The 23,251-nt window shown below is 61.5% G+C and overlaps 1 protein-coding gene across 6 annotated transcripts in view; it reads left to right on the forward strand.

Annotated features, from left to right (window-relative positions):
- TRPM2 (transient receptor potential cation channel subfamily M member 2) overlaps positions 1-23,251 on the forward strand; it is a 50,537-nt gene that overhangs the window by 4,633 nt on the left and 22,653 nt on the right. For 4 of the 6 annotated variants that reach the window (XM_047797916.1, XM_047797914.1, XM_047797911.1 and 1 more), the window contains exons 3-16: positions 302-390; positions 5,293-5,461; positions 6,412-6,592; positions 7,153-7,319; positions 8,752-8,932; positions 9,841-9,902; positions 10,989-11,189; positions 15,171-15,273; positions 17,185-17,306; positions 17,463-17,801; positions 21,031-21,168; positions 21,783-21,893; positions 22,455-22,584; positions 22,753-22,898. In XM_047797916.1, the coding sequence (XP_047653872.1) occupies positions 302-390; positions 5,293-5,461; positions 6,412-6,592; positions 7,153-7,319; positions 8,752-8,932; positions 9,841-9,902; positions 10,989-11,189; positions 15,171-15,273; positions 17,185-17,306; positions 17,463-17,801; positions 21,031-21,168; positions 21,783-21,893; positions 22,455-22,584; positions 22,753-22,898 (2,139 nt within the window). The remainder of the gene's footprint in view (positions 1-301; positions 391-5,292; positions 5,462-6,411; positions 6,593-7,152; positions 7,320-8,751; positions 8,933-9,840; positions 9,903-10,988; positions 11,190-15,170; positions 15,274-17,184; positions 17,307-17,462; positions 17,802-21,030; positions 21,169-21,782; positions 21,894-22,454; positions 22,585-22,752; positions 22,899-23,251) is intronic. The other 2 variants (XM_047797913.1, XM_047797915.1) reach the window with 2 other exon arrangements.

The following is a 23,251-nucleotide window of genomic DNA, read 5'->3' on the forward strand; positions in this document are numbered from 1 at the left end:
CTTGAATGTCCCAGCCCCCCAGGTTGGGTGGGAAGAGGGTGTCCCAGCTTCCGGCCCGCAGGACACGGGCCACCTCTGCCCCCCAAAACTGTAAAGGGCTGTGAGTGTTCCCAGGGGCCCAGGAGGAGGCCGGATCCCCAGGCTCACTGCGCCCCCTGGACCCACACCCGCGGGCCTCCGGTGGGTGGGTGGAGGGCTCCCACCCTGTGAGGAGAAGCCGGGGGTGTGTCAGGGGCACAGGCGGGGCGGGAATAGTATTGATTTGATTCCCTGGCTCTCAAAGTGCCCTCCTCACCCTCAGCAAGCAAACCTTAGCTCGTGGATTCCTGAGAACATCAAGAAGAAAGAGTGCGTGCACTTCGTGGAAAGGTCCAAACTGTCGGATGCTGGGTGAGTGGCCTGCTCGGGGCTCAGGGCCCCTCCCCTGTCCCCACGTGCGCTGGCTGAGCCGAGCAGGGCCCTCAGCGGGCGACGGCCCCCGAGTCCGTTCTGGCCGGGGGTGCTCGGAGCGATGCCATGTAGTCCGCAAACAGAGGTTGGTCCGTGGTTGCGGTTCCCCGCCAGGCACACCTGGTCAGGGCGGTGCGGCACACGGGCCGGGCCTTGCTTCCGCTCCCTGGCAGCCCGGCCTCCGCCGTGGGGCCTGGGCCGTGGCTCTCCCTCCCGCAGCGCTCGGCGTCTCTTTATGCCGGGTGCCGAGGGCGTGGCGATCGTGTGGCTTCGTGGTTCTCTGTGAGTCCTGAGCTCTGACCGCGGCTGGGCCGATAAGCCTCATTCAGCTCGGAGCACTGAAGAGGCAGGGAGGAGGGGCGGCCTGGAGGGGAGGACGGAGGAGGCCTGTGATCGGGAATCAGAGGAGAATGATCGCCGATGGGGATGCGTGCCTGACCGCGAATGTGCTGCTGGTGGTGAGTTTAAGTCCACACCGGTTATTCTGGCAACTGCAGAGGACTCTGCACGGGTCTCCAGTTTTCGTTTTTAAAACAGGTTTGTAAAAACAGCCTCCGAAGGGGAGTTCCCTCTGTGGCTCAGTGGTTAATGAACCAACTAGGGTTCATGAGGATGCGGGTTCCATCCCTGGCCTCGCTCAGTGGGTTAAGGATCCGGTGTTGCTGTGGCATAGGCCGGCAGCGATAGCTCCAATTTGACCCCTAGCCTGGGAACCTCCATGTGCTGTGGGTGCGGCCCTAAAAAGCAAAAATACAAAAACAAACAAACAAACAAAAAACAGCCTAAGAGGGAGTTCCCATTGTGGCTGAGTGGGTTAAAGGCCCAACAGTGTTTCTGTGAGGATGCGGGTTCCATCCCTGGCCTCGCTCAGTGGGCTAAGGATCCGGCGTTGCTGTGAGCTGTGGCGTAGGTTGCAGACGTGGCTTGGATCCTGTGGTGCTGGGGCTGTGGTGTAGGTTGGCGGCTACAGCTTCGATTTGATCCCTAGCTTGGGAACCTCATAGGCCGCAGGTACGGCCCTAGAGAGACAAACAAAGCGAAACAGCAACAGCAAAGGAGCAGTGCAGAAGAGGCTTGTGCTACGCAGACGCCCAGCAGGAGCCCCAGGTTTCCGAGCTCTGTGAGGATGGTCCCTGCGGAATCTGGCGGGGGGCCCGGGCTCCGCCCCCTCTGAACTCTGAACAGTGGAGGGGTCGGGGGGGCTGGGGTACAGTTTGTATGTGAGGTGGGAACGGGGCTCCCTCTTTGTTCAGTGTTTCTGTTCTGCTTTGAAGAGGTGGTGCCCAGGATGAGTATGGCTCTGAAACTTGTAGAAGCCCCTTCCTCAGTTTTAGGATTAATGCAAGGAGCCGCCAAGGGGGTCTGCAGAGGAGGGGCCGTCACGCAAGGTAGCGCTGAGTGGGTGTGATGCCTGCAGCGGCTCCTTCCTCATTTGGCTCACGTTGCTGGCAGGTGCCCCACTTATGCCCACATAAGCTGAGGGCGCCGGAGGGAATTCGCTGATTATTCAATTTCTGGGTCAACGGTCTTTTTTTTTTCTTTCTCTTTTTAGGGTCACACCTGTGGCATAGGGAAGTTCCCAGGCTAGGGGTTGAATCGGAGCTGTGGCTGCCAGCCGACAGCACAGCCACAGCAACATGGGATCCGAGCCACATCCGCGACCTACACCACAGCTCATGGCAATGCTGGATCCTTAACCCACTGAGTGAGGCCAGGGACGGAACCTGCATCCTCATGGATACTTGTCAGGTTCATTACCACTGAGCCACAATGGAAACTCCTGGGCCAACGGTCTTAATGCCGTGTCCTGCTCTGTGCCAGGCTTGGAAATGATTGGGTAGATTTAAGTTCTTGGGTACATTCAAGATCTGATCACAGGGCGGGGGTGGGTGAGGCTTGAAGAGAGGCTGGAAGGAGGGCCTCTGTTCCAGGCTGTCAGGAATCCGTGAGTGTTTGGGGGCAGCTTCGGGCCCCCACACACCAGCGGGGTCCTCGGCCCCCGACTGCCGTCACCGCCTTGGACCCAGTTCTCCCCTCCGTCCCAGGGGGCTCACCCCAGGGGCTCTGCAGGATCCCTCAGGTCTGGGAGTGACCCGAGCCTCCCTAGGGGGTCGTGCCGAGAAGGAAGGAGGACGGGGCAGGCTCTGTGTTCCTCGGAGCTGTGCTCCAGTCCTGGGCCCGGCTTGAGCTGTGGGGCTGGGGGTCGTGGGTAGCAAAAGGACAGCCTGAGTGAGCCCGGTGGACTGGGGCACAGGGGTTGGGCTCCTAACCATCCCCGTCCCCTGCGTGGTTAGCCAGCCTGCACTCATTTGATAAATGATGTCCCTTCCAGAACCTGGAGCGGCCCCACCCCGGTTTTGCCGGCTCGGGCTCAAGCATTTTCTCCATTTAACGGTGGAGAAGCTGAGCGACAGAGGCCCCTGAGGTCACACACTCCGGAAGCAGCAAGGAAACCCGTTTTCTGTCCAAGTCCAGTCGTGTCTCCCGTGTCCTCGGGCTCAGGTTTCTCCTGGTTTTAGACTCTTGGTTTGGTCTCGTCTGGACCCAGCCTTCTAGGTCACTGGTTACCAGCCAAAAGTAGGGATCTGAAAGAACGTGTAGAATTCCGATTAAACAAGCTGTAAAGCGATAAAACAATTGCTGTCTCCCCTCGCTCTCTGAAACCGCAAAGAATGGCCATCAAGAAATAAAAAGACTTCAGGAGTTCCCGTGGTGGCACAGCAGAAACGAATCCGACTAGGAGCCATGAGGTTGGGGGTTCAATCCCTGGCCTCCCTCAGTGGGTGAAGGATCTGGTGTTGCCGTGAGCTGTGGTGTAGATCGCAGACGCGGCTCAGATCTGGCGTTGCTGTGGCTGTGGGGTAGGTCGCAGGCACAGACCGCATCCCTCGTTGCTGTAGCTGTGGTGTAGGCCAGCGGCTACAGCTCTGATTTGACCCCTAGCCTGGGAACCTCCCTAATGCCGTGGTGCAGCCCTAAAAAGACAAAAAAAAAAAAAAAAAAAGAAAAGAAAAAGAAAAAGACTTCAAGCCATGAAGACAAAGAAGATAAGAGAGGAGGCAGTGGTTGAGAGGTGGTATCAGGCTGTTGCTCTCTTTGGGGAACACATGCCTCCTGTGTCCGAAGTTTCTGCTTTGAGCCTGCACTGTTTTTTTTAAACCTTTTAATTTTGAAATAGCTGTAGGTTTACAGGAAATCGAGAGCAATTGCACGGTCCCACCAGTGGTTGCAGCCACTTCCACTTCCCCTGATCCGTCACCCCCGGCAACCACTCATCTGTTCTTCCCTGTAATTGTTTCATTTCAAGAATGTCACATAAATGGACTCATACCCCAGGTGATCTTTTGCGACTGGCTTTTTCGCTCAGTGCAATGCCTTTCAGATCCATGCGAGTCGTGCCTCTTGGAAGGTGGCTCCTGTTTGTGGCCGAGGAGTGAACAGGCCTCTGTCCTCGTTGTTCGTAGTGAGGTTTTTGTAGACAATAAATAACTGGGTCTTCTTATTTTTTTAGTTTATTTATTTGTTTTTTTTGTCTTTTCTAGGGCCGCACCTGCGGCATGGATCAGTGTGTTTAGAATGTTACATTTAGTGTAACTGTTGATATATTAGGACTTAAATCTGCCACTGTTTTTTGTTGTTGTTGTTGGTTTGTTTTATCTTTTGTCTTTTTAGGGTCGCACCCACAGCATATGGAGGTTCCCAGGCTAGGGGTCGATTAGGAGCTGCAGCTGCCGGCCTGCACCACAGCCACAGCCACATGGGATCCGAGCCACATCCGTGACCTACACCACAACTCACGCCGGTGCAGGATCCTTAACCCACCGAGGGAGGCCAGGGATCGAACTCGCATCCTCCTGGATACTAGTCGGGTCCATTACTGCTGAGCCACACGGGAACTCTGCTGCCACTGGATTTTTTGGTTTACATTTCTCTCTGTTTTTCTTTTGCTGCCTTTTGTGAGTTACTTGAGCAATTCCGTGTTGATTTTCCTATGTGGTTTCTGATCATAGCTCTTGGTATGGCTTTTTTAGAGGTCGTTGCAGGGGTTAGATTGCACGGGTAAATGATCACACATGCCTGACATCCACTGAGCAGCTGATAAACCCTTGCGGTCTCCTGACGTTGACATGACCAGTTGGAGGGACGTGTGGAAACACAGCCCCCTCTTTCGACACTTTGCCTTTTTTCCCCCTTTATAGTATAACTGTGACAACATTTCCTCCGTGTTCACTGAAAACCGTGTTAGATGGTGGAGCAGTTTTGCTTCGACCACCAAACATAATTTAGAAAACTCAGAAGGAGGAGAATGTGTTTCATCCACCCATGTGTGTCTCTTTCCATTGCTCTTTTTTCCTTTGCAATCTTCCCAAATGCCTTGTTGTGTCATTTCATTTCTGTTCAGAGAGCTTCCTCCAGCCTCCTTCCTGGGGTCGCTCTGTTGGGGACGGATTCCCTAGTTTTCTTCCACCTGCGTGTGTTGCGACGTCCCTTTTGTGTGTGAATGATGATTCGCTGGATGCGGCCTTCTGGGTTGGTAGTTTTGTCTTTTGAAGAATGATGTGTCACTTCTTTCTGACCCTTGTTTCTCGCATCTGATTAAACATCCCTTGTTTGAATTATTTTCCCCTATTAGGTGAGGTGTCCTTTCTCACTTTCAAGATTTTTTTTCCTCTTTTGTTTTTATGACAGTTACGAGTCTCCACTGGCTCCGTGGCTGGGGTGCCCTGTTACCACTGGGGGGGGCGGGTTGCAAGTCCTGACCCCACTGGGCCCCCTCTGGCACTCGCAGCAGGCGGGGGAGGGGGCGCGTGGTCACCCCTGGTGACCGTGTGGCCTTTGCAGGAAGGTGGTGTGTGAGTGCGGCTACACACGTGAGCAGCACCTGGAGGAGGCCACCCGGCCCTACGCCTTCCTGAGCAAGGAGTGGGACCTGAAAAAGCACGTCCGGGAGATGCCGACAGACGCCTTTGGTGACATTGTCTTCACGGGCCTGGGCCAGAAGATGGGAAAGGTTGGTTCATCCCGTTGCTCTTACTGTGGGCCACAGCCCACCGTGGCTGTCCCTCAGTGGCTGGGACTCCCTGGGCTGCGGGGGGGGCGGGCGGGGGGGGCGGGGGGGGCAGGGAGGCTGGCCGAAACCCCCCAGACAGAGCCCAGCCGCCCAGCTGAGGGAGGGGAGGGTGGGGGCTCCATGTGCAAATCACCCAGACACTCTGGTCAGGCCCCAGCCACACTTGTTTAAACCAGCCTGCAGAGGATTCTGGGGCAGCTCTCAGGTGATAGTCCTGGGGGGTCTGGAACCCCGAGCCTCCTGCTAGCTGAGAGTGACTTTTCCTTTCGACTCCTCGGAGTCGCTGAGACGTTGCCCACTTGATCCCAGGGAGGGCTGGGGGCGGGGGGGCGGATGCCGGACCCAGAGCCAGCATGGTCTCCAGGCCCCGCCCCCGTGAGCCCCCCCCCCGCCCCCCGTGAGCCCTGTCCCCGGCCCTCCGGCTTAGCCGGACAGGGGGATCCTCTGCAGAGCATGGGCGCTCTTCTGCACATGGGGGCAGGGCAGGCCCAGGGCACCAGAGGCGGGGGCAGCGCTGGGCGGAGGAGGAGGCGGAGGATGCTCCAGGGCAGGGGCCGGTGAAACCTGCCAGGAGGCGCCGAGGGCGCGGCCTTACAGGGGGACTGGGACCTGGCCTCTCCGAGCAGGGAGGGCGTGGGGGGTCCTGGGCCGAAGGGTGGAGCCTGTGGTCTCCTCTGGGGGCCTGTCTTCCGGGGCCCTGCCTCCCCTTTCTCTCTTTCCTTGGGTGTCCTGCGTGGGTGCAGCCATGGCCACTTTTACTCTCGGTTTGGAGCTGGGGTGAGGTGACTGCCCACAGGGTTGGGCTCCCGGCATGGCCAGTGCAAGACGCAGGCTCTGGGGCTGGGCGGGCTGCCCAAGGACCCTCTGACGTCTCTGCCCCCCACCCCCAGTATGTACGAATCTCCCAGGACACCCCCCCCAGCGTGATTTACCACCTCATGACCCAGCACTGGGGCCTGGATGTCCCCAACCTCCTCATCTCGGTGACGGGTGGGGCCAAGGACTTCCACATGAAGCCCAGGCTGAAGAGCATCTTCCGAAGAGGCCTGGTCAAGGTGGCCCAGACCACAGGTAGCCCCAGAGCGGGAGGGCTCAGCTCAGGAGTGACGGTGGGCGGGAGGGTCCCTGTCGCAGAGTTGGGGCCTCGGGGCTGCTGGCCCCCGGGGTCACCGAGGCCAGGCCCCGGCCAGGTGGGGAGCATCTGGTCAGACTGGCCCAGCCCTGTCTGCCCACGTCCTGCGGTTGTGCCCAGCTTGCTCATGGTGGCAGTCGCAGCTCTGGTTGGCTCCCCATGGGTGTTGCTTCAAAACAGAAGCCCTCGCAGAAGGTTCTGAGATGCCGGGTCCCCAAGAGCACGGGGGGCAGGGAGAAGGGGCAAGGCCTGCAGTCAGGAGATAGGGTCCCTGTACCTGCCCCCCGCCCCCGCCTAGCTGAGCAACGTGGGGCATCGTGGCTCCCGGCTGCCACAGAGGTGGGGTGTGGAGGCGCTTCCCCTGAGGCCCTGGCTTGTGGCTTGTTGCAGCAAGTTTCGAGCCCTTGAGCAGGGGGTCCGCAGAGCTGGGGCAGTGAGTGCCGGGGGCACGTGGGGTGCTGGCTGGCAGGGTGCACCCAGGGCTCCTCCTCCTTCCCAGGTGCCTGGGTTATCACTGGGGGCTCCCACACGGGCGTCATGAAGCAGGTGGGTGAGGCGGTGCGCGGCTTCAGCCTGAGCAGCAGCTACAGCGAAGGAGAGGTCGTCACCATCGGAATTGCCACGTGGGGCACCGTGCACAACCGGGAGAGCCTGATCCACCCCACGGTGAGCGGGCGGCTGCCCCTGCAGCGGGCGGGCTCAGAGGGCAGCTGGCAGGTGGGGCTGCTCAGTGGCACCAGGGTACGAGCGGCTGGACTGGGACACAGGAGACCTGGGCTCAAACCCCCACGCCACACACCCTGGTGACCCCGGACGTGAAGCTGACAGGCTGGACTCTAATTGGGGGTCAAGAGTCGGTAGAGCCACCGCTGGTCCGGGGCCCTTCCTGTCGCCGCCCTGATGAGAACGGACTTTGCGAAGGAAGCGCTTGGCCAGGAGCTCGCAGCCAGCGAGCATCTGAGCTGTCAGATCCCAGAGCCTGACCTTTCAGCCGGGGGGCGGGGGTGACGATGCCCTGATCCCCCACCATGAGCTTCTCTCTCGATCTGGAAGACAGAGCCTCCTGCCTCTGCCAGCTGCAGCCTACGAGAGCGATTGCTTAAATGTGGAGACTTAAGGTGGAAAAGAATTTGATTCGTTCAGTTACGGTTTTTGGGAGGAGCCAGTAGGTGTGGCATAGTGAGCATGTCCACTTAATTCAGGAAGGTCTGGAGAAACGCTCGCCCCTGAAGACAAGTCTCCTGGGCTTGCGGGGGAGGCGTGGTTACAACAGCCCCGTGGGGGCTGGCGACATGCTTTCATTTCCCGAGAGAGCTTCTCTGGGTGATGGTCCCTTCCGTGGGTCACAAACGCAGGTCTCCTGGCCAGCCTGCGCCCCAGCTCTTGCCATCCTTCTGTGTCAGCATCACGGATGCGCTTTATGGGTGGGACTGGTTGTCTCGAATGCTCATCCCACAGATGGAACTGAGGCCAAGAGACACGCGCTGACTTCCAACGTCACTCTTCGCTTTTCTCCCCATCTTGAGTTCGGAAGACTTCCCGCCATAGCACCTGCCAGGCTCTGGGGACACCAGGGGCCGTGTGCTGGTCCAGCAGCCACCCTTTCAGGATCTGGGTCCCAAGATGACCACAGAGCCGGTGGCTTAAAGCAATAGGAATGTACTCTTCCATCTCTGGATGCGCGAACTCCGCAACCAGGACCACTCGGCCAGCACTGAGAAATCAGCAGGGCCAGCCCCCCGCTCCAGAGGCTGTAGAAGAGAAGCCGTTCTTTGTTCCCTCCAGCTTCCGGTGGCCGCCACTTTCCTTGGCTCGTGGCCGCGTCACTCCCGTCTCTGCCTCTGTGGTCGCATAGCCTCCCCTCCTGTAGTCACATCTCCCTCTGCTCCTCTTATAAGGGACACCCGTCATAGCGTTAGGACCCACCTGGATGGTCAGGTCCTCAGCTTAAACACATCTGCGGAGGCCCTTTTCCCAAGTGAGGGGACACCCACAGCCTCCAGGGCTTAGGACCCGATGGCCCAGCCTGCTCGGCCGCCCCTTCCCAGCGTGAAAGGTGTCAAACTCCCCGTCTGTGTCCACCCCTCTCCTTCGCCAGGGCGGCTTCCCTGCTGAGTACGTCATGGATGAGGAAGGCCAAGGGCACCTGACCTGCCTGGACAGCAACCACTCCCACTTCATCCTCGTGGACGACGGGACCCACGGCCGCTACGGGGTGGAGATTCCCCTGAGGGCGAGGCTGGAGAAGTTCATATCGGAGCAGACCAAGGAGAGAGGGGGTGAGAGGCGGAGGAGGCGCCGAGGGGCACGGGCCGGCCCAGGCGTCCGGCTGGCCGCCACCAGGGTGCCCATCGGGCGGGGCGCTGAGGGGGTTGTCGGGACGCACCCGGAGGTGTGTACTCTGGGTTGGGGGGTCCCCTTCTTGGGCCCTTTTTAACCCGTGGAAGGAAAGTCCTGGCAGTCAGGTCTCAGACTGTCCGACGGTCACTTTGCCCCACAAACACGCTTCAGCGCGGAAGTCAGAATGAGCTGGCGTCGAAGCCCAAGCCTTTTCCCCGGGCCGGGGTGGGCTGGAGTCTAGGGCGTTGGGAGGTCAAGTGCGCGGGATCTGGCACCTGATTTGCAGGTGGGTCGGGCCCCCGTGAGCCAAGGTTTCCCCGCTCGGTTGCATGTCAGGGTCCTCAGAGTACAGGCCCGCCCCGGGGTCTCTGAGTCACGGGTCCGAGCGGGCGAGAACCTGCATTTCCAAGTTCCTGGGGGACCACCCTTTGAGGACCTGTTTGGATGGGGAGTGTCGGGGCGGGGGTGCGCGTGGGCTGGGGGTGAGACCGTGTGGACACTTGGAGACCAGGTTTGCGTCCTGGGGAAAGATGTTTCTGACGCCCTCACAAGCCCCCACATCCGGAGGAAAGGCTCAGGGTGGGGCTGGCCGAGCGACCAGGGGATGGAGTTCCGATGCGGTTCGCGGGGTCCCCAGCTGTGCCCAGATTTGAGGCGAAAGCAGGCTGGTCGCTGTGGCCTGGGGGGTGGGGGCGGGGACCCAGGGCGTCTCTGACCATCCTGCTTTCCCTGCTCCCCAGAGGGGCCGGGAGCGCCGGTGGTGTGGCTGGAGCGACAGGCGGGGGAGGAGGCGCGGGTGGCCGGCCTGAGCCCTCCATCCTAAGCTGGGCTCCGTGCTTCGTCCTAGGTGTGGCCATCAAGATCCCCATTGCCTGCGTGGTGCTGGAGGGGGGGCCCGGCACGCTGCAGGTGCGTGCTGGCTGGGGGTGGGGCCTCTGGGGCTCAAGTCTTCCTGCAGGTGGGACAACAGCCCAAAGTGCTGTCCCCAGCCTCCGGGGGGTCGTCAGCAGGAGGGGCAGGGAGCCTGCGCCCCAGGGGGTGGAGGAAGGGGGGGGCACCCTGTGGCAGCCTCTCGGGCGGGCGGGTCGGGAACCCCTGGTGGGCCTGCTGTGGGAGGGGCGCACAGGCTTCATCCCTGCCGCTTGGCTGGCTCAGAGCAAAGAGGGGCTCCAGAGGGTGTGCGGCAGCAGTGGAGCCCACGGCCCTCCTCCAGGACTGCGGGCAGCCCCTGGGGGATTCTGCGGCTCTGCAGGATCCTGGGAGGGTCCCCACCCTGCCTGTGGGACCAGCAGCCGAACGTAAAGCCGCTGCCCTGGCGGCTCTGAGACGCTGCCGCAGACGGCAGTTCAGGACCCGTGAATGGCGCGTGGTTCTCCCTTGCGGAACGCGGGCCAGCTTGCCTTCCGCTCTAGGAACCTGATGACCTTACAGCCGTCAGTCTGGGGGCAGAGGCGTGGACGTGTTGTTCACGGGGTCATAGAAGGTGCCCGTTTATGTTCAGTCATTGCGGGAGGTCAGCACAGGATCCGGGGGCCCCTGGGGGGGCGCCATGCGTTGGTCGCCCTCCCTCCGTGGCTCTCCTGCAGACAGCGCACAGGCTGCGTCCTTGTGCCCAGGGCAGGGTGGCCTTCCTGCTGGGGCTCGAGGCCCTTCCCCACGGTGCTCTCAGCCTGGGCCTGGGGGTCTCCCTCCATGTCCTGGACTTACCCTGGGCTTTAAGGAGGCACCCCAACTCCAGCCCAGGCCATGCCCCTTCTTTCTGGAGATGGCCCTCGGGTCCACGGGTCAAGGGCTGGAAACGCCCAAGCCTTTCCTGACAGTGGCCTTGAGCAGCAGGCCTCTTTCTGGATGCGCTCTTGGTGTCAGGACCAGCTCCTTTGCCCGCTGTCAGTGGGACGCTGCCAGGCGGATGGCCGGGAACCTTCTCGAACGTGTCTCAGGCGGGGCCGGGCAGGCGAGGGCCAGGCCCGGGCTCACGCGGGCCCCGCGTTGCAGACCATCTACAACGCCGTCACCCACGGCACCCCCTGCGTGATCGTGGAGGGCTCGGGCCGCGTGGCCGACGTCATCGCCCAGGTGGCCAGCCTGCCCGTCTCCGAGATCACCATCGGCCTGACCCGGCAGAAGCTGGGCTCGCTCTTCCCGGAGATGTTTGAGACCTTCACGGAAAGCAGGATCGTGGAGTGGACCAAGAAGGTGAGGGCACGCCGCTCGCCAGGCGCCGACGGCAGCCCTGAGGGAGACGCCGTCGGCCTGGTAGGCGGGCTGGACGCGCAGGCTCTGGCCGGGCCCAGGGTCGGCACGGGAGGGACCTGCAGAGGGTGGGGGCTTCACGCCGGGCGGGAGGAGGGCCCAGGGCCCCGGGAGCCTGTCTGCTGGGGCAGCGCTGTCCTGCGAGGGAGGTGCACGGAGCCCCCCCGCCCCCCCGCCCGCAGAGCCCTGGCCCTGGGCTGGCCTCGCAGGGCGTGAGCACACCCTCCCGGGAGAGGAGCCTGCGTGCTGGGGGCCAGGGGCTGGTGCTGAGGCCGCGGGGGGTGGGGGCCGAGCCGAGATTTGGGCAGCAGGGGCGCTGGCCAGGGGTGGCAGCGTGTGGCAGCCTATGGCAGGGTCTGTCCTGGCCTCCGGGCCTGGTGACCTCGAGGCCACCCAGGCAGATCAACAGAGGCCTCCTGGGGTCGGCAGGGCGGGCAGGCACGTGTGGCAGATGCGGCCCCTGGCGTGGCTCTGGGAAGCGTGTGGCGATCTGGGAGGTGGCTCGTGGGCCCTCGGTGGAGGCAGCAGTGACTCTGGCCCGTCCCAGGACCTGTGGGTGTAGCGAGCATTCCAGGGGCCCCGCCCTGGTCTCCATGGCTTTGGGAGACCCAGACCTGGGAGGGAGCTGGTTCCACACCAAGGGGAATCCTTCCTGCCCTGGGGGTGACGCGCAGGGTGGAGGGGACGTGGCCCTGTGGCTGGCCAGTTCAGGGACAGACTGGTGAAGAGGGGACCCAGCTTTACTTCAGGCGCCCGCCCGTCCTCTTTGTTTTGGGATAACATCCTAGCTCTGGGAAACTGCGCAGATGGCGGGGGGTTCTGGCCACCCTCACCTGGCTCTCCTGCCGTCACTGTCCTGCCAGAGGCGGTGTGTTTGTCAGAACCGACCACGGGGCTCCGGGCCGTGGCCGTCTGCTAAACTTGACCAGTCACATTTCACCTTGATCCACTAATGGCCTTTTTTTACCCAGGATCTGCATCATTAGCCTGTTTTCTTCATTGTCTTTTTTCCTTTTCTTGCTTTTTAGGGCCGCACCTGTGGCATCTGGAGGTTCCCAGTCTAGGGGTCCAACCGGAGCTGTAGCCTCTGGCCTACACCACAGCCACAGCAACATGGGATCCAAGCCGTGTCTGCAACCTACACCACAGTTCACGGCAATGCCAGATCCTTATCCCACTGAGCGGGGCCAGGGATCGAACCTACATCCTCATGGATACTCATGCATTTGTTTCCATCGTGCCACAGTGGGAACTCCTTTTCTTTTTTGAAAACGTGTGACATTTTGTAGCTAGCCCAGCTTCCAAAGATTTTCTGGAACATGACTGTATGAAGTAGAGGAGGGGGCTGCTGTAGTCATGGGGCAGAGGGGCCCTGCTTTCTGCGGAACCGTAAGCCCCAGGCCCCCAACCCCAGGAGCCCTGGTTGGACCCCTCCCCACCCCGCCCTCTCCTGGCCCCAAGGAGGAGATCACGGCTGTTCCAGCCCAGGACCTCATTGCCCTGCGCGTCAGTAATCTCGCTGCAAAGTGCATTGGTGCTTTGCCACGCGCAGCCGGAGATAACCTTGTTTGCAGATGGGTGAAGACTTTGCACGGACCCCTTAGGGATGGCCCGCGGCTGGCGGGGAGTTGGGGCCAGAGGATACAGGGACGTCTGTCCAAGTCCTGAAAAGAAGGACTTTCTCTCTCACCTGCTCCGAGGCTGTTTGGCTGAGTTGGGGTGGCCTGGGGACTTTGCAATGGGCCTCAGAGTGGCCATTTCTCCAGTCCAGGTTTTGGGGCCCCGAGTGAGCTCTGCAGGGACCCCAGCCCATGGCCCTGACCCCTGGCAGGGGGTGGTGAGCAGGGCGCCCAGGATGCCCTTGTCCTCTGGGGGAGGGCCAAGCCAGAGGGCCCCCTGCAGCTCAGGCTCCGGTGGTGGTGCTGAGCCTGTGGTCTGGCCGCTCTTGGAGCCCCGGGCTGGGGTCACTGCCCAGAGGGCCCTGACCTACACTTCCTGGCGGGACTCCGGGGTCCCAGTCTCTGACCTCGGTTTCCCCAGTAGCCGGGGTCTGTCCTTCACGCAGCTGCGTGGTGCTGAGCCAGGCGGTGGCAGTCCTGGGACGCAGCCTGCAGAGCCTGTGACAGTGCTTTTCAGGACATGTCCGTGGAGCAGCGTAGCTCCAGCTGGGCCAGTCTCAGGCCATACGGGCGGTCAGTGCCTGCCAGGCAGAGACCACAGGGCCACACTGGGTGCCCCGCGGCGGGGGGATGCTTCCCTGGGGGCTGTGAGGGTGGGAAGGGTCTGCTGAGGGTTGGGGCCCTGGATGGGGGGGGCGCGGGTGGGGAGGGCAGTGGGCCCGCTGAGGGGGTAGCGCAGTTTTCGGGGCGGCTCAGGGACCCTGCTCTTGGCTGTCTTCTTGTGGCCTCAGAGGGCCTCCTTAGAGGCGGCTGTTCTCTGTGGGCTTTTGCTGTGGCGTCGGCTCAGCTTGGCCAGCAGGCCCCGCGGCCTGGCCTCGGTAGTTTGTAAATTATTCAGGCGATTCTCAGAAGTGACTCTAGCCTGCTGAGGTTTCAGGGGGCCTGTGTTTTCAGTCCACTGCTGAGCGGAGGCCTGAAGGCGGGTTTCACACACCCCGGTCTCAAGCCAGGGCCTGAGCTGGTGGCTGTTCTTGTTCCATGGGGAGGGGACCCCCGTGGCCGTGATTGCTGGTTTGGTCCTCCAGAGCTGTCTGCCCTGTGGCGGGTCCTCGGGTGCTGCCCTTGGCAGACATGGTGGCGCTTGGGGCTCTCGTCACAGGCCCAGGGCCAGCGCCCAGCTGGTGTCAGGAGGAACTGCTGGCCTCGCTCAGCAGCCCTGTTCTCTTGCCTGCAAACGAGGGGTCATTTGTGCTTCAGCTCAGGGATGGAGCGAGGTTCCCTGGTCGGTCGTGGGGTTACCCCATCTGACACCCAGGAGCTGGGCTAGACCCCGGGGGTTCGGCTGGAGGACGGGGTGGGACTGGGGAAAGATCAGGGGCCGTTGAGGAGTTGACGTGAAAGCCGGACCCCGAGGGAGGGGGAAGGTTCCGGTCTTAGAGGCAGAGGTGGGGCGTGCGAGGGCCCCCCCCCCGCCGGGTGGGGGTGGTCTGTCCAGAGGTGTGAGCTACCCGCCAGGCTGGGGAGCTAGGGGAGGAGTCCGAAGCTTTGGGGTGTGGGGAACCAGCAGGGGTCCCCCCTCCCCAGCCTCAGGGTGAGGGGTCAAGGGGCGCAGCGACTGGGAGCAGGCGTGGCAGCGGAGAGATGGTGGCTAGACAGACAGGGGACAGGCGGTAGATGACAGATGGCTAGACAGACAGGAGGGGTGGCTGGATCTCTAGACAGGCAGGCAGTAGACGAACAGGTAGGTAGGGTGAGCAGCTAAATAGATACCCAGATCCGGGGGTAGGTGGGTGTATGAGCAGGCAGGTGGGCAGGTTAGGGTTAGGGTTAGGGTTAGGTAGCGGGGGCGTTGGGGAAGCAGAGGGATCCACAGATCCGCACACACAGGTACACAGGCCGATGAGCAGGGAGATACACGGGTGGAGGGCTGGCTGGCGGGCTGGCTGGGTGGACAGGTAGGTGGGCAGGTGAATGGGGAGGCAGGTGGGCGGGTGCGGCAGCCCCAGGCGAGGACCAGAGGGAGGGCTTCAGTTAAGCAACACTGGGTGTTGGGTGGATCTCACCTGATGGGGGAGGCGAAGGGTCTTTACCCTCGTGGGCTGGGGTGCCCACGAGCAAACGCCGTGGGTTTGGTCCTCGCACCTCTTCGTCTTCACCGCTGGGGCGTGGGCCGCTGAGGAGGCGGCCCCGGCCACGCGGGCAGACGGGGCACCACCTGCCCGGGGCTCCGGCTCCGTGGCCGGGACCTCGGGTCTGCAGGCGCCCTCGGAGGCCAGGAGGCCTCACTGGGGCCCGTCCGCTGCAGATCCAAGACATCGTCCGGAGGCGGCAGCTGCTGACCATCTTCCGGGAAGGCAAGGACGGCCAGCAGGACGTGGACGTGGCCATTCTGCAGGCCTTGCTGAAAGGTGAGGCTCAGGCGACGCAGGGACAAGGGAGGAGCCGGACGGGGGTGCCAGGACCCCGAGTCTAGAAGCGCCCTCCCCCGCCACCCCATGAGCAGGCGCGCTGGTCAGAGGGCAGCTGGCGGGGGACCTCGCCCGACCCCCTTCACCCTCCCGCTGGGCAGGTGGGGCCCATCGCCGACGCAGGGGTGCAGGCTCCACTCACCTTCTTACCCGAAACCTGAGCGCAGCCCGCACTGGTTCACCCCTTCTTGGTCTCAGAGCTTCGGGTAAAATGTTAGGGCAGAAGCAAGAAGCATGAGTCTCTGCTCATGTCCCCACGCTTCATCTGCTGCTTAACGCCTCTGCCTCGGATGCAGGGCCGAGTCCGAGCGTGGGCGTCGCTCGAGCAGCAGAGTCCAGGCCGAGTTCCGCTGCCCAGCCTGCCCTCTGCCTTCTGCCCTCCCCTGCCCGCGCCTCCCCCAGCCCCTGTGGTGGGGCTGGTGCTTCCCTGTCCTCCCACCAGCCCTGATGCAGCTGCGACATCCCTGGTGCCCACGAGCCTTTGTCCTGTGCCGAGCGGCCCGTCATCCTGGAGGGACGCAGGCCAGGGCCGCCTAGTGGGGGTGGGCTCTCCCCCTGGGTCTGCGCGCCCATCTGCGCGGCCGCTCGTCCGGCTGCCTGCCTCCTCGTCGGCACCTGGTGGGGTCCGTCTGGAAGCCGTGGCCCCTGGTGGGTGTGAAGTGAGGTCCCTGTGTGGTTTGGATCCTGGGCTTGGTGGCCGTTTGTACGTCGTCTCAGTGAGTGTCTGTCTGATCGTCTGCCTGTGTTTATTTGGTTATTTGTCTTCTTATGTTGGCCGTGTAAGGGAGCTCTCGATGTGGTCTTTTTTTGGGGGGGGCCGCATGCATGGCACGTGGAGCTTCCCAGGCTAGGGGTCGAATCGGAGCTGCAGCTGCCGGCCTGCACCGGAGCCACAGCAACGCGGGGTCCGAGCCACGTCCGCCACCTACACCGAAGCTCACGGCCACGCCAGATCCTTAACCCACTGAGCGAGGCCAGGGATCGAACCCACATCCTCATGGATGCCAGGCGGGTTCATTAACCGCTGAGCCACGCCGGGAACTCCCCCGATATGTCCTTATAGGAACCCATGCTGGTGCTGTCTTCTCCTGGGGTGTGGTTGGCTTTTATGAGTCCTTCACGCTGTCTTTGGAGAGCAGAGGTTTACATGTTAATGCATTTTAATTCACGCTTTTTCCGGTTGGGTTCATGTTCTTTGCATCCCAAGAAACCCTCACCTTTCCCGTGGGTTCAGGGGCTCACCTCTGTCTCTCGGCGGAAGCCCCGCAGGCACAGCTTCCACGTTCAGGTCTGCGAGTCGCCTTGGGTTCATTTTTGGGTATCATGTGAAAGGAAGGTCAAAGTTCTTTTTTCTTCTTCCCCAAATAACAACCCATGTTTTAAAATGTTAACCCAGAAAGAGCAGAGACACTAGCTGGGCAAAGACCTGCACTGAGAGCCTGGGTGAGGTGGTGGTTTCGCAGTCAAGGCCGAAGGGGAAAGGTGACGGCTTTGTGGTCCACCTTCGGAATGCTCGTAGCAGATGCCTGCCTTTCAGGGACTCGTGTCCACCTTACACGTAGGGTCAGGGGGCTTGGCCGGGAGGCGGGGACGGGGCAGGGGCTGGGGTGAGCAGGAGTGGTGACCAACCCCGATCCTCTGATTCTGCCACTGAAAGGAAGTGATGTTTTGAAGGTGTGCTGGGGGGGGGGAGGTCTTGGTGACTGCGCGCCGAATTCACTCGAAGTGCCTGAGGCCCGGTTGGGGACCACCCGCGCCCCTGATTCTGGTAGACGTGGGCAGGGGTGCCCACGGGAAGCGGCTTGAGATGCAGTTTGAGTGAAGCCCCGACACCTGTGCTTTTCCCCGCAGCCTCCCGGAGCCACGACGGCTTTGGCCACGAGAACTGGGACCACCAGCTGAAGCTAGCGGTGGCGTGGAACCGCGTGGACATTGCGCGCAGCGAGATCTTCACGGATGAGCGGCCGTGGAAGGTGAGGCCTCCTCGGGGACGGCCCTGGCACCCGCCGCTGGGCCTCGTCCGGTTCCTCAGAGAGGGCGGCAGGCAGGGTCCAGCCCTGGGACGGTGGTGCCCCGGGGTCTGGGGTCGGGGTTCCTCGCGGCGGTGACCCATGCGCCCCCACCCCCAGCCCTCAGAGCTGCACCCCATGATGACCGCCGCCCTCATCGCCAACAAGCCCGAGTTCGTGAAGCTCTTCCTGGAGAACGGGGTGCAGCTGACGGAGTTCGGGACGTGCGACACGCTGCTCTACCTGTACGAGAACCTGGAGCCCTGCTGCCTGTTCCGCTACAAGCTGCAGAAGGTGCTGGCCGAGGAGCCCGAGCGCCCGGCACCCCGCCTGCGGATGCACCACGTGGCCCAGGTGCTGCGGGAGCTTCTGGGCGACTTCTCGCAGCCGCTGTACCCCCGGCCCCGCTCCAGTGACCAGCCGCGCCTGCTGCTTCCGGCGCCCAACCTCAAGCTCCATGTGAGTGCGGGCCGCGGGCTGCACGCGCGCTGCCCTGAGGGCTTCAAACGTAGCCCTCGCTCGTCCTGGAAGGTCAGCTCGGGCCGAAGCACAGGCGGCGGCGTGCACAGCAGGGCTCTTCCCCGCCTGCTCTGGAGCCTGGAAGCCAAGGTCAGGGGTCAGCAGGTGGGCTTCCAGCGTGGCCTCTCTTCCTGGCCGGCAGGAGCCGAGCGCCGCACGCAGCCTTTCCTCCGAGCGTCCGTTCCCCTTCTACAGGGATGCCGCCCCGTGGGGTCAGGGCTCTGTCCTTTGGCCTCGGTCACCTCCTTAAAGGCCCGTCTCTGCACGCACCCACAACGGGGGTTAGGGCTTCACCAGATGAACAGAGCGGGGGGACATAATTCAGACCCTGGCTTTTGGCTCCTGAGCTCTCCAGTTCGTGTCCTTCTCACAGGCTCCAGCCCAACAGCCCCCAAGTCTTAGCTGGTTCCAGCATCTGCTCCGAAGTCACACCTAGATCAGGTGTGGAATCAGGTGTGGGGAGACTTGGGCGACGTCCCCCGAGGCAGATCCCTCTCCAGCCGTGACCCTGAGAAACCAGGCCTACACCCTGTGCTTCTGGGGCCAGCGGAGGACACAGGCGTGGGGTGGACCATCCCCTTCCCAGAGAGGGGCTGGGAGGAGGAAGGGCGAGTCCAAAGCCCAACAGGGCAAACTCCATGAGATCCTAAGGCTCTAGAACATTCCTCTCTGGCCTGATGCTCTGCCTTCTGCCCCGGTGGGGCAGTGTTGTCACCCCGTGGTCCCTGCAGTGCTGGGGGGCAGCATTCTGGCCCAACAAGAGGACCCCACCCTCTGAAACTGGGGAGGAGAGAGGCTGGCTTGCTCCTGTGCTGGGAGCGGCAGCCCTGGTGACCTCTGAATCACCTCCAGGGTCAGCTGCCCCTTTTCTTGAAGGGTCATGATGTTCCCAGCTGGCAGCTCTGTTGTCCTGCCCCGTGAGTCCCAGGCCCCGCCAGCCTTCCCGTGTCTCTGCCCCGTGGTCCTGACCGGCCACGTCTCTGCTGGGACCTCCCGTCTCTAGTCCTGTTTACTGAGGGCCAGTCGCACCCACAGGCTCCCTGAAACGAGGGTCCAGCCCTCACGTTCTCTCCAGAGCACGCGCTCCTGTTGGCTGGGAATTGTCCAACTCTTCAAGTTCCGGCTCCTTCCTGTTTACCTTCCTTCTGCCTCCCTCGCCCCTTGCCTTTGACCTTCAGCCGTAAGAGAAGCCGGCCCCGCCTTCCGCACCTGCTTGGAGGTTGGCTCAGCTGACAGCCAGGTTCCTTCCCCAAATGCAAGAACGAGGCTCAGCCAGGCTCCCATCCCTAGTAACAGGGCGACCTCCCCTCCAGTGTCCAATGGCATGCTCCCCATTTCCACCTGAGAGGCCACTGGAGCATCTGTTTCTACCTGCTGTCCCTTCCCAGCCCCTTCTTACAAGGACACCAGTCCCGTTTGGTCAGGCCCTGCCCACGACCTCCTTTAACGGTAATCACACGCTTAAAGGCCCATCTCCAAATGCAGCCCCATGGGGGGGGGCTTCAACATAGGACATTTAGGGGACACACTTTAGTCCATAACTCCCTTTCTGGAACCATCTGACCATACAGAAGGTCACACAGGGGAGCCATCTCCCTCATGCCCTGCACCCCGAGTCCTGCTCACCGGAGTAGCTGGTTTTGTGTCGGCAGTTCAGTGCACCCTACCCGTATCTGTGTGAGACACACATGTGTTGCAGCATGAGAGGAGAAGGGCTTTCTAGTCTGCATCCTCACTTGATGGGCATCCTGCAGCCTCTCCACGTCAAGCTCAGTGCTGGCCTTTGCGTGTGTATTTATGTACCAGAGTCTCATCTCCTGATTGATGCAGCTTTTACCACTGGACTTTGTCAGGTGCCTTTTGAGAAGCTGAACTGCTCTTCTTCCTTGACTTATGAAATTGGTGAATTAGTTTAACAGACTTTTATTTCTGTTTGGAACCTCAACTTGATTGGGGTGCATCACGAATTTAATACGACACTGGATTCCCAATATTTTCTGGGCTTTGTATCAGAATGTTTGACTCTTTGATTGCAGTTTTATTTGGGGGGGGTTGTATTTGTCAGGTTCTGACATCAAGTTTATGTTAGCTCTGTGAAAACATTGGGAAGCCTTTCTTCTTTCCTTGCTCTGGAAGTGTTAACATGGCCAGAATTCACTGCTTCTGACCAGCTTGGCAGACTCCCCAGTGAATCCATTGGGGCCTGGGGCCTTTTTGGGTGGAAACTCTGATGAATTTCTCATTTTCTTTCCTGTTGGTCCTGATGTTTAGGTTTTCTGTCTCTTCTAAGATTATATTTGATTTTTTCCCCTTCTAGAAAATTATCCACTTCCTTCCAGTTTGCAAATCCCTCCATGGTCCTGGGCGAGCCATGCCCAACCCCTGAGAAAGACGTGACTGTGTCTTGGTTTTATATATTCACAGTTCTGTCTTTCTTGATTCCGGCATATTTAAGATGCCCAGTTGGAAGGTGCTTGAGAAAGTCCTAAGTGGAAGCTCACACTTAACCATGACTGTAATTTAAGAAGATGAGCAAGCTTTTTTCAATAAAGATGAGCTTTTAGGAAATTTCTAAAATCACTTAAAGAAAGTGCAATTTGTGTGTGGTATGGGAAAAATGTTCTTTGTGTCCGGAAATTGTTTCCAGACTGTCTAAGGATGTGTTTATTTACTGATGGGCCAGGAAGCTTGGGTTCTTGTGTCGCTGCGGTTGAGTTTGCTGGGGCCAGGGTCCTCCCACTCACTTGGGGCCTCCTTGTCTGTTCAGCAGCTCTCTCTTGCTGGCCTTCTCTGCAGGAGACCCTGTGTAGGTTCCTTTGAGGAACAGACCCTGTGTTAGAATTTTACTTCACATAAAAAAGCTTTGATCCCATCAGGTAAAACTAAGGAACACAGAGGTGCCTGGTGAGGAACAGGGGTCTGCAAATGTTGGTGCAGGTGGTTCCTGGGCCTTACGCTTTTGGGTGTTTCTACATGTCTCCAGAGTGGTGGTTGAAGACCCCCAGCGTGCGTGAGAATGACCTGGGGGGGGCGCTGGAAATTCAGTATGCAGGGCTTGTTCTCCAGGGCCAGTGGGGCTGAGCTCAGGACCTGCGTCCCCAGCAGGCCCCCCGCGATTCTGGTGCTCACGGGGTCCTGGCTGGGACTCTGACTGCCCTCTGCTCACCAGGTACAGGGAGTGAGTCTCCGGTCCCTGTACAAGCGCTCACCAAGACACGTTGCCTTCACCATGGACCCAGTCCGAGACCTTCTCATTTGGGCCATCGTCCAGAACCGCCGGGAGTTGGCAGAAATCATCTGGGCTCAGGTAACGAGACCTGCTTACCGGCACGCACAGCTGTGGGTGGACCAGGGACAGGGCTCCAGCTGGGGATCCTGGCCAGAGAACCCAATGCTGATGCAGGGGGCGTCACCGAGGACCTTGGAGGGAGAGCGGTGGGCGTCCACACGAGAGGGGACTCAGGGGGCCCAGGGCTGGCCCTGGGCAAGAAGGTTAAATTGAGTTCCAGGCAGTCTCTGCCCGCGGCGGGTCGGGGAGGAAGCCTGCTGTGCCCACACGTTCTGGTTAGCGGTGCGTGTGCGGTGGCCCCCTGCTCAGAAGACTCAGCAGGCACATTCCGCCCTCAGCCTCAGGGGCTGCATCTTTCCACCGATGGTTGGGGGGGGTCTCAGGAGCAGTCTTCCTGACAGGCACTTCCCAGATGCCACCGCTCTGAGCTGGTGGGGACACACCCTCCAGCTGGCCAGGAGACTCAGAATCCCTGGGCCCGTGTGCAGCTTCATCCCCCAGGATGGGGCACTCGGGGTCCTTGGGAAACGGAGCTGCGGGCCCAAGTCTTCCCGTGGGGTCTTCCTTTGGTTCAGGCTGACTCTCCTCTCGTGGGAAGGCCCATTTTTTTCTCAGAGAAGTCCCGCTTTCAGGGCTGGCGCTTCCAGACCGCTGTCAAGGAGCCCTCCCCCCACTGTCCCCGCAGAGGCTATGGTGGCCTTCCCTGCTCCTCCGTGGCTCGGGGAGGTTTGCCCTCCCACAAGGTGCCTGGGGGAGGGGGTCGGCGGCAGACTGGTGGGGGGCTCAGGGGACAGACACAGATTTCCAGGCTCTGACGCTAGCCCCTCGATGGGGGCCAGTGCTGCCCTCAGACCCAGGGCCTCCAGCTTTGAGAACCTTGCTTGGGATTTTCCTCGTTCCCCTCTGGTGCCCAGGATGGGTGGTGCCACTGAGGCAGGTGCCTGAGCCTGGATGGGGCCTTGCAAGGGCCCCACTTCTCCCCTTCAGGGTGCGCCATGCGTGGGGTTGACCAGCTGCCTAGGCAGCTCTGGGCTTGCTGCCAGCAGGGCTGTGCTGGTGCCTGTGCCCAGTCTGGGTTCCGGGTGGGCAAGCAGACCATGCCCACCAGCCAGAGCGGATACTCAGCCACCAGAAGGGCTTATGTGTGATTCGGGGTGAGCCAAGGGGTTTAAACAGAAGAGGTCACAGCAAGCCCTCACCCCGCAGCCCCTGCTCTTGGGCCTCGGCTCCCATCACCCTGGGCAGTGCCTGAGGCTCCGGGGCAGGACCGGCCAGGTCCTCACATGGCTTCTCTCGGTGCCCAGAGCCAGGACTGCATCGCGGCAGCCCTGGCCTGCAGCAAGATCCTGAAGCAGCTGTCCAGGGAGGAGGAGGACACCGACAGCCTGGAGGAGATGCTGGCGCTCGCCGACGAGTACGAGCAGCGAGCCATCGGTGAGTTCCCAGGGCCGCAGCCGCGGCTCCCCGCGGGTCACCCTGGGGCCCTCGCCCTGGGCTCAGCTCCCCGTGTCCAGGCCCTGTCGTCTGGAGGGGCCGTGCTCCGCCACTGTCCCCGGCCATCGCCGCGGGGCCCGGCTGCTGTGAGGTGGCCTTTGTCCCCAGGGGTGTTCACCGAGTGCCACCGGAAGGATGAGGAGCGAGCTCAGAAGCTGCTGGTCCGTGTGTCGGAGGCCTGGGGGAAGACCACCTGCCTGCAGCTGGCCCTGGAGGCCAAGGACATGAAGTTCGTGTCTCACGGGGGCGTCCAGGTGAACTTCTGGGGCCTAGACACACCTGCCGTGGTGCTGCGGGGGTGGTCACGGCATCCCGCTCGCGTGGCCGGCACAGGCAGTCCTGCATCTGGGGTGCAGTCCTCCAGGCGGCCCCCAGGGCCAGGGCTCAGCCCCCCACCCCCTCTCCCTGGGGCCTCTGGAGGGATCTGGGTCGGGGGTGGGGGGCATCTTCCTAGAAGGCTGAGTGCAGGGTGCTCTGTTGCCTTGGTGACATGGCAAGCCTGGCATCCAGCAGGTGCCCCTCTGCACACTGGCACTTCCTTGGAGCTTATCTCACACTGTCACCAGGCCCCGGAGCACTGCCGTGTGCAGGGCTGTGCTGGCTCCAG

The sequence above is a fragment of the Phacochoerus africanus genome, chromosome 1 (genome assembly GCF_016906955.1).
Source record: "Phacochoerus africanus isolate WHEZ1 chromosome 1, ROS_Pafr_v1, whole genome shotgun sequence".
In the NCBI taxonomy this organism is placed as follows: domain Eukaryota; kingdom Metazoa; phylum Chordata; class Mammalia; order Artiodactyla; family Suidae; genus Phacochoerus; species Phacochoerus africanus.